This window comes from Vipera ursinii, assembly GCF_947247035.1.
Source record: "Vipera ursinii genome assembly, chromosome: Z".
Lineage (NCBI taxonomy): Eukaryota > Metazoa > Chordata > Lepidosauria > Squamata > Viperidae > Vipera > Vipera ursinii.
This window is the reverse complement of record NC_139517.1, coordinates 120,571,496-120,587,138: the sequence shown is the minus strand read 5'-3', so window position 1 is coordinate 120,587,138 and position 15,643 is coordinate 120,571,496. Positions and strand designations below refer to the sequence as shown.

The 15,643-nt window shown below is 40.2% G+C and overlaps 1 protein-coding gene across 1 annotated transcript; it reads left to right on the top strand.

Annotated features, from left to right (window-relative positions):
• Positions 1 to 202: 202 nt before the first annotated feature.
• On the top strand, positions 203 to 14,740 carry INSIG1 (insulin induced gene 1). The gene is made up of 6 exons (XM_083377024.1): positions 203 to 320; positions 3,569 to 3,975; positions 6,335 to 6,459; positions 8,196 to 8,362; positions 9,414 to 9,513; positions 11,367 to 14,740. The coding sequence occupies exons 2-6, from the start codon at positions 3,576 to 3,578 to the stop codon at positions 11,394 to 11,396; spliced, it is 822 nt and encodes a 273-aa protein (XP_083233150.1). The 5' UTR covers positions 203 to 320; positions 3,569 to 3,575; the 3' UTR covers positions 11,397 to 14,740.
• The last annotated feature ends 903 nt before the right edge of the window (positions 14,741 to 15,643 follow it).

Genomic DNA, 15,643 nt, shown 5'->3' with positions numbered 1-15,643 from the left:
GCTGGCTCTCTCTCTCCTTCCCGCCCTGTCAGTTGAGGGAAGAGCGGGTGGTGTGTCCCTCACGTCATATGGCCCGCCTGGCTCCGATTGGCTGGCTGGCCTCACCAGACTGCAATGCCGTTCCAGGGACTGCTCGGCAGCCCCGCCTCCGTCCCCGCCCTCTCCGCCGCGTCAGCCTCAGCAGCGGCGCCCCACTGGTAGGGGCGGAGGCGCGCCGCCCGAAGTGGCTCGCGCCGCGGCGCTCGCGCCTTTATAAGCCGGCCGGGCGCGTGTGCGTGAGGGGACGAGTGAGTGGGACGCTGCTGCCCGAGTCTTAGCAGGTAGGACCAGGGGAGGGGGAGGGTGTCGGGGTGGGGGCGGAGGCGGAGAAGAGTGAAAGGGACGCTTCTCTGTCCTCCCCCTTTCAACGGTAGCGGTTTCGTGGAAGACGGGCAGGTAGCGGTCGCCCGAGACTCCATCGTTGGGGGCAGTCTACCTGCGGGTACCGGGCGGAGGGGGGAAAGTCGGTGGTTCCCGCGCCCTACCTGGTGGGTGTTAGAGCCCCTCTCCCCCGAATCTCTTGTGGGGGGGGGCAGCTCTGGCTTTTCTAGCCTTTTGCTGCAAATACGCTTCCTCCAACTGGGCGCCCACAGGATGCACAACCCCCCCACCCCTTTCCAGAGCAGGGATGTTATTTTTCTGACAGACCTGGTTGGAGGAATCTTAATTTGTAAGAAAATCCAGTTGGTCTTTGCTGAGGAATAGAGAGATGGACCTTTAGGTTGGGTTCACTTAGTGGTTCTTTGTAAAAAAAATTTTGCATTTAAATCCCCTCCCCTTACTGCAATAAGTAGGTGGCAGGGTTAAGTGCTCCATGTGTAACACATGCATGGTTAGCATCCAGGCTTATTCTCTAATGATTGCTTGCAAGCAGCAGTTGCAGGGCTAGGAGCCTCAGGACCAAGAGAAATGACAGTAGAAGCTTTAAGCTTCCTTCAAATCTTTACAGTTAAATGCTGGAGGGAGAAGAGGCCAATTCAGAAGGTTGGAAGTCTCAGTTGCACCTAAAATGGAAACATAACCAGTCCCTTGAGTCATTCCTTGTGACTTGGTGTCATTTTTCTGCCAACAATATGCAAATGTTTTGCCATTGCTTTCCAGAATTATGTTTGCCAAGCTGGCCTATGGCCTTAGTTTCTGCTGGTGGCCTCCCATCCAACTATCTATGAAGAAGCTGCTTAGCTTTTTCCAAAGTTTGAAGTCACATGGTTAGGCTGATGAAGTTTTGAGGAAGCACAGCTAGTCTGAGTTGGAGGCAGACCTTGTTTGTTTTACGCCTCCCTCTTATCTGACAGGAGAATATGGTAGTTGGATATATCTGGTGGTTCTATCCCTCCAGCAGAAGGGATTCTTTGCCCATATACAGTGGCCTTCACTAAGATTTCCCAAGAGGCAGCCTTTTCCCTACAATATTAGCATTCTTGTACCACCAAATATGCAAAACTAGTCTGGCATCTTATTACAGTTTGCCCTATTTTGAAAAGGGGAAAAAAGGGCAGTTCAATAACCTACAAGAAATGAGAACTTTTAGATTATAGGCTCTAGCTGTTTGAAAGCTGAGGCTTGCAAAAAGAAACTGCACAACCATTTGTCCAGAATGGTACAGAGTCTCCTGCTTCAACAGGAGGTTGGACTAGAAGACCTCCAAGGTCTCTTCCAACCCTTTTGTCATTGCCATGTCATTGGTATTGAGTCAATGTAATGCTACATTTCATACTTAGTAAAGCTTGAAGGTTGTATACCAGAGTGTCCAATCCTTGGCAACTTTAAGAGTTGTGGACTTCAACTCCCACAATTCCCCAGCCAGCATTCCTGGCTGAGGAATTCTGGGAGCTGAAACCCACAATAGTTAAAAGTTGCCAAATTTGGAGACCCCTGATCTATACATATAAAAATCGGAATTGTTCAGGGACTTCACAGAAATTGAATTCTGAAGAAGCAGGTCAGAAAGAATATAGGCAGTTTTGAATTTCCGTATTGGAGAAGATTGTTGAGGTAACTATGGGCAGCCAAGAAAATGTTGCCTGTAGAACAAATTGTCCAGAATTCTCAATGGCAAGGGTCAAATTATCGTACTTTGGACACATAATGTGAAGATCCAGTGCACTCAAAAGTCTAAATGCTGGGAAAGGTGTAAGGAAAGAGAAGAGGGCAATTAGTAACAAGTCGGATGAGTGCAAGTTTGGAAGACCTGAGGGACCAGGTTGGGAAAAGATCTGCGTATGTAGTCACCAACTTGTTGGCAGTTAAAGTTTAAAGCACAGTGTTTTATTCTTAGAAAATTCTTACTGCTTTGACATCATGATATATAAAATTATATACTTTATATTTTATGCTGATATTTGTATTTGGAATTCTAGATAAAATCTTCTGTAGAATCTGTGTGGAATTATATTCCTTGAAACAGTGTAAATATTTAAACTAATCATGATTTTATCTTGTCGCTTTTCCAGAAGTTCAAAGCAGGTTTCTTTTGGCAACAGCTTTGTGTGATAAGGAAGTCAAGTGACTTCATAAATATGCTTGGCTAAGTATCAGTTTTAATGGGCTTCTAGTTCTGTGGCCTGTTAATAAGACACAGAATTACTGCCTCACTTTCACTTTAAGATACTTCACATCCCTAATTCTTAAAATAATATGGTTAGGAAGCCAAGACTTGAGATGGAGAGGACTTTTTTACATTAAAGGTAAGGAGAAAATTCCTTAAGGTCATTTCTAAAATAGCATCCAAGTTGACATTTCAGATCATTTTCTTTGGTCCTATACTAATGCTGTCAGAGAAATAACAATAACAGGAAGGAGTCTAGTCCAGACATGTCAAACTCGCGACGTCACGTGACATCATGCAACGTATCAGGCCGGTTTTGCCATTGCCAGCAATGGGATGGGTGCGGCTTCCGGATGATGCGTCTGACCCATGGGCCAGCAGTTTGACACCCCTGGTCTAGTCCAACCCCCAGCAGGAGACCTTTACCATTCCAGACAGGTGGTTGTCCAATCTCTTAAAAATATCCAGTGATAGAGCACCCACAAATTTTGGAGGCAAGCCATTCCACTGATTACTTATTTTCACTGTCAGAAAATTTCTCCTTAGTTCTAGGTTGCTTCTCTCCTTGATTAGTTTCCATCCGCTGCCTCTTGTCCTACTTTGGAGAATAGCTTGAAGCTCCTCATCTTTGTAGAAGCCCCTCAAATATTGTAACACTGCTATCATGTCAACATTAGTTCTCCTTCCAGCAACTGTTCCTTATATGTTTTAGTCTCCAGTCCCCTAATCATCTTTGTTGCTCTTCTCTGCATTCTTTCTAGGGTCTCAACATCTTGTGGCGACCAAAACTGGATTCAGTATTCCCTAGTGTGGCCTTACCAAGGCGTTATAAAGTGGTACTGAATTCCACATTATAAAGTGAAATTTTATCAGGCCTTGGGTTAATTAGAGAGGCATGAGGAGAAATTTTCATACAGCACATAACATATTGAGGGCTTTTGGGGTATTGTGGATTCTATAAGACCTTCATGTCTCTTTCAGGAACCTGATGGAGAAACCTGTACCTCAACCTGAGAATCATACCTGGAGTTGCTCTTGTACAGCCAGGGGAAGATACAAGGATCACCTCGGTGGAGCTTCATCAGGGCTGGCAGCCAGAGTGGGTGAAATGCTAACCTCATCTGTCTCTAGTTCTCCTCTGAACTTGGTGGGCCATGCAGCCCGGCACCCAAGCAGCCCAAACAGAGGCAGTGGCCCTGGTAGCAGCCTGAACTTAAGCAGAGACTTACTGCAGCGCAGCCTGGTGCTTTTTGCAGTGGGCACTTTCCTTGCACTGGTGCTAAACTTATTGCAGATTCAGAGGAATGTCACACTGTTCCCTGAGGAAGTCATCTCCACAATCTTCTCTTCTGCCTGGTGGGTGCCGCCGTGCTGTGGGACAGCAGCAGGTAAGTGGGAATCGTTTTAAAGAAAGTGTTGTGTCTCCAGGCTGGGATGAAGGATGTTAGTTCATTGCCCAGAGTAGTGCGTGCTGTTTTCTTGCTTATTTACTTGAAAAGCGGTCTTATTTTCCTTATTATTTAACCGAACAGGTGCCCAGAGCTTAAATATATTGGTGCTATTTGATAGGACCATATTTAACCTCACAAGGAAAACACTGGGGTTAGATGTAAGAAAATTAACACCTTTAGCAGTGCAGTGTTTCCTTCTTCCTTCCAAAGGCTTTGGGAGTTTGCCATTATTTTTCACCCTGCAAGCAGAAATGTTTCCTTTAGCTGTTATTGCTTGGCAAGTTTTTAACCAGGAGCTGGCATGATTCATCGCTACTCTTGGACACATAATTGGCTCGCTGTGGAAACTGGTGAGTCGCGTGCTCCAGTTCCTATTGGTTCTCAGTCTGAACATGCCACATACTCAATCAAAAACAAGGAAGTCACATGTTGTGACAGAAGAGAGGAACCAAGACTGGCTTAGTGCCTATTTTAAGAGCGGTTTCAGTTCCTAGCAAGATGCTCATAGAAAATGACCTTTTCAGATTGCAAAGTACAAGTAAAAAGCTCAAGCTGAACTACTATAATTCCTTTTCGATTTGGTAAGCTAGTCCCTTTTGAGAATTATTACTCCAAAAGGTATTTTTAGGCATTGGGTTCCAAATAACTGTATTTAACAGAGCTGTTGTTGACAGAAGATTGCGCATAGCTTTGGCTGCAGAGCCATTTATGGTATCAGACTTAAAATCTTTGCAGGTCAACACAGGAAAAAGAAACGAGCTTTTATTTCACAAAAATAAGTGGGTTGGTGGGGTTTTTTTGGTTGTTTTTTTTTTTTACCACTACAGCACAAGCTGTAAAATAAATCGGGCAAAAGAAAGCATGGACATAATTGTTTCATTGAACTTACATAGTTGTCATTAGAGAGGACCATTGTCACTTAATCATTCTGCTGATCTGAAAAATACGTTGTATGATTTTTCCATAGGGGAAAAATGCATTTCTATATTTTACAGTGGCTTAAATCTTAAATCTCTTCGAGCTCTCTGGCCCAGGCTGAGAATTTTAATTTTAGTTTTAATTTTAATTTTAACTGGGGTTTTACTTATGCAGGGACGAATATAATTTTTTTAAATCTGTTTTTAACTTTTGTATTTTTGTTTTTAATCACCCTGTAAACTGCCCTGAGTCCTTCGGGAAAGGGCGGTATATAAATGTAATAAAATAAATAAAGAAATAAATAAATCACAGACTTTGAGTCTTACAGAGACTTTCTTATAAGTTACTGTTGAATACAGCAAGTATTATTTGTAAAAATAATTAGATACCTGTTAAATTGATGAATCCATCGATGAAATAATATATAAATGCTATAATTAAAAGTTAAATCTTGCATTCTATTTGCACAAATCCTTCAGCAAAAAAGCATTTTCTTCAAGTGGAAGAAAATGTATTTAGTTTATATGAGACATCTGGATTAAACAATTAGAAGAAATACTGGATTCTTACTTAAAGGCTCCATATCAATAATTACAATATTTACAAAGTTCTAAAATTTCTGTTCCTCTCACTAGTGGCTAAAAGTCTTCAGCAGTCGTTCATTTTTAATGCAAGCATTGTATGGAGAAAGATTCCTGAAAGCTGCTAAGGTTTCTAAGAGTATTATTTGTACTTGGGCATTTTCTAGAAATACAAAAAATGCTACTTTTTGTAGCCTTTTTCACCTACTATTTACCTAAATATTAGACATAAGAAATCATTATCTTCTAGGAATCTGAAGTGAATATTCTAAGTAATCTGCCCAGCACTATAAATGTTATTTTTCAAAACCACTGTTGAAACCTTATGATGAGGCAGTTTGATGAAGTTTTTTAAATATACATGTAGTCCTCAACTTACAACCACATTTGGGACTTGAACTTGTTACATTTTTTTCTTCCTGCGGGTGGTTAAGCGAGTCACATAGTCATTAAACTAATCTGACTTCCCTCTTGATTGTCAAAACCCCTCAACCCCCCCCCCCCAGGGAAAGTCATAAATGGTGGTCATGTGACCCTGGGATGCTGCAACTATCATAAAGACATGTTGGTTTCCAAATGCCCAGTTTTGATCACGTAACCATAGGGATTCTCCAGTGTTATAAGTGCAAGGACTCATAAACTTCAAACAATTGTTAAGCAAATGGTCATATGTTGAGGTCTATCTATAATCTTCAATAAAAATCAGAAAATGGAAAATAGGCTTTGTTGTTTGCTGCGGAGAGGAAATTTCATGGTAACAGAACAATCATCTCTCGTATTTCTTTTTTCTTTTACAGCTGTTATTGGCCTGCTGTATCCCTGCATTGACAGCCATCTTGGTGAACCTCACAAATTCAAACGAGAATGGGCCAGCGTAATGCGATGCATTGCTGTCTTCGTTGGCATTAACCATGCAAGTGCTGTATCCTTGGAAAAAATAAAAGGCTTAATGTTGCCTAGCATTTTTTCCCCATCATTAGTGGACCAGCTTTAATTGATTTGAGTCATTATGTTTCCCAAATCTGTGCCTGTGCTACTTATACTTTAAAGTAGAGTTTCTCAACCTTGGAAACTTTTAAAATGTCTGGATTTCCCAGAATTCCCCAGCCAGAATTTGGAAGTTGAAGCCCATAAATCTTAAAAGTTCCTGAAGTTGGAAAACTTTGCTCTAAAGTCTCTGCTTAAAATGTATTTCTCTTTCAGTTTTGTCCTGAAGAATTTTGCTACTGGAGTTTGCAAAAAAACACAACCCCGCCTTTATTTATTTATATTCCACCTTTATTGTTTTTATAAATAATTCAAGGCAGCACATACAGACTCTTTCCTTCTCCTATTTTCTCCTAACAGCCATCTTGTGAGGCGAGTTGGGCTGAGAGAGAGAGAGAGGGCCTGGCCCAAAGTCACCAACTGGTTAGTCTAAGGCAGGACTAGAACTCATTGTCTCCTGGTGATTGACCTAAAGTCATTCAGCCAGCTTTCAGGGCCTAGGTGGGACTAGAATTCACAATCTCCTGGTTTCTAGCCTGGTGCCTTATTCACATGGCATGAGGGCTTGCTTGATTCTGTTCTATTTTTGGCAAAGATGCTGATTTATGATCTGAAGGATTTTTATATTCCCTTTCTGGCTTCCAAAGACTTAGCCACACTTATATCTAATATTTACACTATTCATACCAACAAACCTAAATAGCAAAGTGAGATGCTCCCATCGTAATCTCTTCACTTGCAGAGCATAGGCTATTGCTTAGGTATTATCAAGGAAATTTTTTTTGGAAATGTAGCAAATTGTGAGCATAAGGTTTTTTTTTTCTTTCACACTTATAATAAACAGTAAGCCTATAATTCTTTTAAAAAGATTTAACAATCCATTGTCCTCCGGCGGCATTCATATAAGACAGACATGTGAAACACAAGGCCCGGGGGCCGGATGTGGCCCGTGAAGTGGCTTCATGTGGCCTGCGAAGCCATCTGGAAACAGTGAGGGAACGGCCCCCACTGCCTTGGCCCTGGCCCAGAGACCCTCAGATCTGTCCCACTCCTGCCCAGGCTCCCATAGGCACCCTTGATGCGAATGATGTAGAGCTGGCCATGCCCACCCAGTAGGCCATATGCACTCTAGCCATGCCCACCCAGGCCACGCCCACCCGGCCCCCTGAGGGTAACCGCAATGCTGATGAGGCCCTCAATGAAATTGAGTTTGACACCCCTGATATAAGACATTGTTTTAAGATAAACGTGGTAGTTCAGTCTTCCTAATTGTGAAAATAATTTATTTTTCTTTGCTGTGGTATAACTTCTCCCTCAGGATATGGCTTTAAGTTTTATTTCATGAAATTTAATTTCTCTTTAAAGAGAGCTTAGAAAATAACGTAGAAAAGGTTGCCCTCTGCAGGTTGAGATATTCAGCTGAAACTAGGAATTGCGAAGGTTTGCAGGAAAACCATCTCTCAAGTATACTATTCCTACCTCTTGTACTTTCTGTAAATTGATGTCTGCACGTGCATGTTATGTATTAGACATAATGATAATGGTAGGAAAGGTAAACAGCCTATCAAAAGTGAAAAGGATAAAAAGGTGGAATACTTGGCTAGATGTTAAGACTTCTGCATGGAGCAAGAAATTTGCCAGACCATTAAATTTCCTTAACTTGCTTCTTAGAAATTGGATTTTGCAAACAACATCCAGCTTTCCCTCACCCTTGCAGCTTTGTCGCTGGGCCTCTGGTGGACATTTGATCGTTCGAGAAGTGGTCTTGGTCTTGGGATTACAATTGCTTTTGTAGCTACTCTGATTACCCAGTTTCTGGTCTATAATGGAGTTTACCAGTAAGTACCTCTTGCATTCTCTTACTTCTAATTGTTCAGCCTTTTTTTTTAAAGGCACGAATTATGCCTGCACTCATTTCAATGTACTGTAGTTCCTTATTGATTATTAGATTTATCATATGCATTTATTTTGTAGAATTCAAGGCAGCCTGTATAATATTGCTATCTCCTATTTTCTCTATAAGAGGATCCCTGTGAGGTGGGTGGCCCAAAGAGAGATTTACTAGCCCTAAGTTTACCCAGGGTAAACTAAAACGTATGGACTCTCTAAATTTCTAATCCAGCACCTTAATTACTACCCCAAACTAGCTCTTCAAATATTGATGGATATTCTGTCAAAGAAGGAAATGTCAGTCCTAATTTAATAACACAGCTTAGTTTCTATGTGCAAGATCAGAATTTAGCTGTGTAATATGGGCAAATAGTTTTAGATTTGGTAGTATGTACAGCAAATACTGGAACTGGGCACAAAGAGGGTATTTTTTTTCTCCCCTTTTGTGCCTTTGCCTAAAACCAGCCCTTCTTTTGAGCATTTGCCAAGATTTAACCCTGTGAAGTTGCAGATAAGCAAGTGAATGAGAAAGTATTGAGGGACCCTTATTCTCCTCTTCTCTATTTGTGTATATAAGCCAAAGAATATGTTAGAAGAGACCTGTATTACTTCTAAGCAGTTAGTAACTTCCATGGACTTATTTTTACAAAGCTGGATCATGATTTTTCTTAACAGTTCGATTTACTTGGACTTTACAGGAATACATTCAAAATATTCTCTATAAATGTGTTTGTATTTATTTATTAAGTTTATATGCCACCTGTCTCATTATCCAGAATGCATCTGGGCAACTTAAAGTGGCATAAAAGTGTAACTATAAAAGCATTAGCATTAACAATTTTAAATATAGTTGTATGCGTATATTTGGTACTTCTAATAAGGTATGAAAATCTGAGTTCCTTATGCTGTCCCTATTTCCAGCAGAGCGAAATGTCCAGACCAGTTTTGATGCTAAAACCAAACAATCCTCCATTTCCCCCCCCCCCTCTTTTCCTTTAGGTATACATCTCCAGATTTCCTTTATATCCGTTCTTGGCTACCATGTATATTTTTCTCAGGAGGTGTGACTGTAGGAAACATAGGACGACAACTTGCTATGGTAATTATGCTGGATTTTTAAAGTGAAAAGTGCTTCTTTGGCTGATAAAACCATAATTATTACCTGTGGATGTAATAAGTAATGATGCCTGTTAATAATGACAGATCCGTGTAAACGTATATCGTCCTAGAGAGTCTGCAGATGTTTATTGCTAAGCCCTTCTGTATGTTTTTTCAATAAAAAGATAGAAAATAATGTAGCTAAGTGTGACTTTTATATTGAAACAGCTGTGGCATTCAGTCTCAGGAAATGCCTCAGAAAACTTGCTTCTTCAATGTAAGGATTGATTGATTTTACTAAGAATGTATGGCCTCAACCTTCTTTAAATGCCTTGGTTCTTCTATCTATCTACAACTTAGAATAACAAATTTGCGAAGTAACGGAGAATCCTTGTCTGGGGTTCAAGATAGTTCTGCCAGCAGGCTTGTCAATGAAGAGATTTTAGATAAATGCATTGAAAAACAGGTTGGAAAAAAAGGTTTTTTCCTAAACTTCTCACCCATCAAGTAGGCGAGCTTCTCAACAGCTTCCAGATATTAGGCTTACTACATTTATTGGTGACTGGAAGTCTCTTATGGACTTTTTGCATAAAAAATGAAAGAAATAAACTTGCGATTTATGGTTTTGATAATTAAATACGATAGGTTAGAAGAATAATATATAACTTTAGACAGGTAGGTCAAAACATCTGTATTTATAAATGCAGTTGTGAAAAATATGAGAAGCTGCTTTCCCCCCCCCCCCCCGCCCTTTTTTTCCTTTGCTATTTTCTTCGACTTTTTTTCCTTGCAGTTTTCGTTTTTTCCTTGATTCTTTTTCTTCTTCCTTAGTTTATATTAGTTTGCGTCAGTTTCTAATCATCTTGTTTAAAGTAACAAAAGGCTGCTTTTCTCACTGCAGAAAGGAGTATCATTTACTTTATTTATTAAGTTGATTTACATGAATACCCAACTCACATACAGTGACTCTGGGCAACGTGTACAGCATTAAAAATCAGCAATATAAAATCCCCAGAATCTTCCCCCTCCCCCCCCCCCCCCCCGTGGCAATGGCAACTACAATCATACAACCCGCTTGATTGTTTCTGAATCAGCCTGGGGTCCCCAGTTTGACAGAATCACATCTTCAGGATCTTCCAAAAAATGTAGCAAGGAGAGAGCCCACCTGATTTCTGGGGTAATGATTTTCCAAAAGGAAGGAGCCATCACAGAAAAGGCCCTTCCTCCAGATCCCTTCAGGTACACTGCTTAAAAGATGCAACCCACAACGTACCCTACTTTCCCTCTCTAATTGGCCAGGTAGATGTAACTGGGGAGAAGTGGTCCTTCAAATATGCTGACCCCATGCCTTGTAGAGCTTTGTTGCATTTTCATATCCTGCAGAATATGCTGTCCAAAGCAGAAAGGATCTAAATCCCCCCCTTAATCGTGCTTATTCTGGGATCCAAGCCTTATTTGACCTGTAGTCTGATGTGACTGAAAAATGTGCAGTGTGCCCAATTTTGACCTTTGATCCAGTTTCCAGAAACAAGCAGGGTAGTAATTATCATTGGGGAGTGGCTGGAAGCAAAATGATGCTTCATCGGATTATAACATTAAATTGCAGGCTTGCTGATCTCCCTTCCTTGGTTTTTAAATGGTAATTAATATTTCAACGATTACCAAATTCTTATCTTTGTTTCGAGAAAGGAGTTACCTGAAAGGTGTTCCTAGCTGACAAATCAGATTGTTCTCTAGCATTTCAGTGATAGCATTTTGAAATCTAAGCTTACACAGCTTCCCTAATTTTAAAGAAGGCAGATTTCAATGGAGCTTTTAAAAAAGAAGTATAGTAACTTTTGACTTTGTCCACAGGGTGTTCCCGAGAAACCTCACAGTGACTAAATACCCGGATCTGACCTGTCTTGGTGAAAGCAGAATAAGGATCAGTTCAAGCTAGGATTTTTCGTCTTGAATTACCAGCATGAGCTCCTTGTACCTTGGGAAGGAATGAACACACCATAAAAAGTGGCCAAGAGGTTACCTTGATTTATTTCTGAGAGGTTTCTGGGTTTGACTCTGTGGTGGAAAACGTTCAGCACAGATTTTTCATGCACAATAAGCCGAATCATAATGGCTGTCCTTCCGAGTCCTTGAAACAGCTGCCATTTTCAAAGCCTTGAAGCAAATCTTAATTCTACCCATACCCAAAGACAATTGCTTGGTATGGCATGGTGGATAGTAGAATAGTATTTCTCCAAGTATCGTTCATCCTGCTGTTGCCTTTAAGGGGACTGAATGAAAGAACCATTGTTGTATAAAGGAATAAGGGCCAGGTCTTAGAGAAGAGGCTTTTGCAGACCACCTTACTGTAAAAGGGCTAGCACAGGAATATTACGTTGATTTATGTCTTAAGCACCTGGCTTCTTGAAGTGCGGAGCAAACCATCTTGAAAATCAACAGTTTGTTAGCTGCTCACTTGTTTTATGGCTCCCTATGTCATTTCTCTTGGAAACATGCAGCCAAAATTTACATTTTCCAAGAGATAGCCTACTGGGTCTGTAGACAGGATGGCTTTAGATGGGTCCTTAATGATTTCGCCAATGAGTGTGTCTTCATTATACTATACCATGAAGAAGAGGACATTTTGTGGGATACTTGTTAAATTCTCTGGGAATCTGATAGGTTTCAGAGCAGAAACGGGACTTGCTATGAAAAGAACGGGGAAAGTTAATAGTGTTGGTCAAAGTCTTTGTAAATGATTTCTTGTCTGAATTTCTGAAGAGATCATTTTGTGTTCATGATTTTGCAAATTTGCAGAACTTGCAATCTGTGATTGCTTTATAAGGAAAAATGCTAATGTCACTGCGTTAAATATCTGTGTACTCAACTAGTTCCAGGGTGAGCACAATAGTTAGCTCAATACTATGTCACCACTGACCTAATGAACGGGTGTTAAGTTTCAAAATTTAAAGTGCAATGTACAGCTGAAAGGAATCTGAGCCTTGTAGTGTCCTCTTTAATATCTCCAGCAAACAATGAATATTAAAGAGAAAAAGTTTTGAACTTATTTAATGCTTCGTGAAAGCAAGCATCAGCAATAATCTAACTAGTGTTGCTAGTCTGTATCCTTTACTAAACACTCGAGAAATACTCCATTCCTGTGGCTCCGACAACAAAAGTGAGCTCATGGTGCGTTATCATTCAATTTTAGGCACTTTTGTTTTTGTTTAGGCACTTGTTCAGCTTCCAGTCTAGTCAGAAGGTTTATGTTTTAGATCAAGGAAAGGAAGTTGGGGAGCTCCAGATTTCCCATTGTCTTTAATCATGCTTTCTGTTGCATGATGAGAACTGAGAGCCCAAAACATCTGCAGGGTCACTAGTTTCCCTATGAGTTTTAGATAAGCTGAAGAATCTCTTCCAGGTTTTGTCCCAAAACAGCATTTTTTTTCCAAACTGGATCCTTTTCTAACTTTACTTTCTGACCTCCTCCACTGAATATAGCTGTTTGGGAGATGGGAATACAAAACCCTCCAGGGATGCAGCTATGGGTTAGGAGATTTGCCGACAATAATATTGGGGGAAGACTTAGAATCTCTTCTTAAACTAACCAGTTCGTGGTGAATGAGACAACAAAAGTGATAATTTGTTTGGGGAAGGTGACTTTGCCTGGTACAGTCACTTTGCAGAATCCTAGGCTCTTTTGCCTTCCTGGGTACATTACATCTGAGATGTCTGTATAGATCTGTGGTGGCGAACCTATGGCACAGGTGGCACGCAAAGCCCTCTCTGTGGGCACGCGCACCGTCGCCCCAGTCCTAGGCCTTCAGCTGGGTTTTATAAAACCTTTTCACTTTAGGCCTCCGCCACCATGTGCAAAAAAAAAAGGTTCAATCAATCAATTTCAGCTTCTCGCAGGAAAAAAAAGATCTCGCAAACTTGGAATTGATTGATTGAACTTTTTAGTCCCACCCAGTCTGTCTTTACCACCACAGCCACGCCCACCCAATGGGCCATGCCCACACGGCACCCGAAGATACATAAGTGGGTTTTGGTTTGCAGTTTGGACACTCGGTCTCTAAAAGGTTTGCCATCACTGGTAGAGATTTTCTGTTTGAAGTAGGAACTAAATTCGGGTACTGGAAAAATCCTGCCAAAAAGGGAAGGCTAGTTTTCTAACTTCTAGAATTGTTGTCTTATTTAGGAAACGGAAGAGTTTTGAGAATCTCTTCTGTTCTCAAAATACACCCATACAGCATGTTAATGCAAGGGAGAAGGATACCAATAATTCCAGAAGAGTTTCTCCTCTAGCTCAGGAGTCTCCATACTCCTGGCAACTTTAAAACTTGTGGACTTCAACTCCCAGAATTCCTCAGCCAGCCATGCTCTACAAGTCTTAAAGTTGCCAAGTTTGGAGACCTCTGCTCTTTAAAAAGGAAGTGAGTAGGTAGAGAGTTCAGAGGCTTATATAGGTGGGCGAGGATAAAGTTTTGTTTCCTACTCTGGTTTGACTAGGTTATTGGAATCTCTGAATGTTTGTGGATTACTTCCAAAGTGAATTTTTGAATTTGCTCACCTCAGCATCAAATTTATTTGGAAAGCATTTTAATTCTTAATCAGCTTTTTGTTTGTTTTTCCTTAAACAAAGTGGCAGTTTAAAGAAAAGGCTTCAAGAATACATGATTTATTCTGAACAGGTTACATTAAAATCTGTGGTATTATTGAATAGTAAACTGGCTTCTCATTTTCCACTTTTTCTTTAAAGTGTATTAATTCACTTCTTTATATGATCCAGTTTAAATGGTATTATCTGACTATGCCTCTGTAACGTTTACATGCAAGTTGAAAGCCACTATATCCTCTAAGTTTAGTTTTGAGGTTCCACAAGGGGAAATAACTACCTTTCTAGAATATCTTACTACCAGATGTAATTAAGAAAATGGACAATTGCCACTGTAAATATGTAATCATGAAACCAGATATTTTATTTGTAAAGTTTATTTGTCAATCTGTGTTTTGAAATGACAGCCAAAATATGTTAGAAGTTCAATCTTGCCAATACTTGTAAGTATCTGAACCAAAGTGATCAGAGTTTGCATTACAAAGAAAAGTGTGTTGGTGAAGTGGGAAGGAATTGCACTGTATTCCAGATAAGAATCCTTTGGTTCTGAAATTTGGTAGATTTTTCAACTATGTGATGTGTGTGTGTGTGTATTTTTTTTTAATTCATTAAAGGTTTTGAACATTTAGGTCCTGCATATTTTGTCAAAAATTATCCTTCCTAAGAGCTATCTGAAAAATACAACTGCTGGAAACTTTCTTTGCAAATGATACTATTTTCTTTAACATTGCTCCTGGAGTTAGTATTTATAAGAGAATTATTAGTCTTGTTTGACGTTACAGTATTCTGTGAAACTGTCCAGTGATATTTATTTATAGTCCAACTTTATTATACCAACAAAGAAGAAAAATAACAGCTCTCAAAAGAAACCAGCATGGCTGCGTAAAGAACTCTCTAATAAATTGAAAGATAAAAAGGACAAGTATAAGAATTGGAAAGAGGGGCACATAACTAAGGCAGAATATCAGCAAACAGCCCGAGCCTGCAAAGATGAAGTGAGGAAAGCTAAGGCTTAAAATGAACTAAGGCTTGAGACCAAAGTAAAAAATAACAAAAAAAAAAGCTTTCAACATATAAAAAACAAGAAAAAAGTTAAGGAAATGATTGGTCCATTAGTGGGGGAAAGTGGCAAGAAGGTGACAAGCAATAGGGAGAAAGCAGAACTATTTTAACTCGTTTTTTGCATCTGTCTTTACACAAAGGGAAAAAACAGTCCAACCTACCAAAACCAGTGCAATAAAAAGCAATAGAAACGCAAGTTAAGACAGGCAAGAAAATGGTAAGTGAACACCTGTCCAGCCTAGATGAGTTCAAATCACCAGGACCAGATGGATTACACCCCAAAGTTCTCAAGAAACTGGCAGACGTGATCTCAGAACCACTGAACTATATTTTTCATAGATCCTGGAGCACTGGGGAACTACCAGAGGACTGGAAGAGAGCTGATGTAGTTCCCATCTTCAAAAAAGGGAAAAACATAGATCCAGGAAACTACAGACCGATCAGCCTAACCTCAATACCTGGGAAGATT

Coding starts and splice junctions, on each gene's coding strand:
- INSIG1 (XM_083377024.1), top strand. CDS start 3,576: ATGGAGAAACCTGTACCTCAACCTGAGAATCATACCTGGAGTTGCTCT. Junction 6,460..8,195: donor GCATTAACCATGCAAGTGCT/GTATCCTTGGAA, acceptor CTTGCTTCTTAG/AAATTGGATTTTGCAAACAA. Junction 8,363..9,413: donor GTCTATAATGGAGTTTACCA/GTAAGTACCTCT, acceptor CTTTTCCTTTAG/GTATACATCTCCAGATTTCC.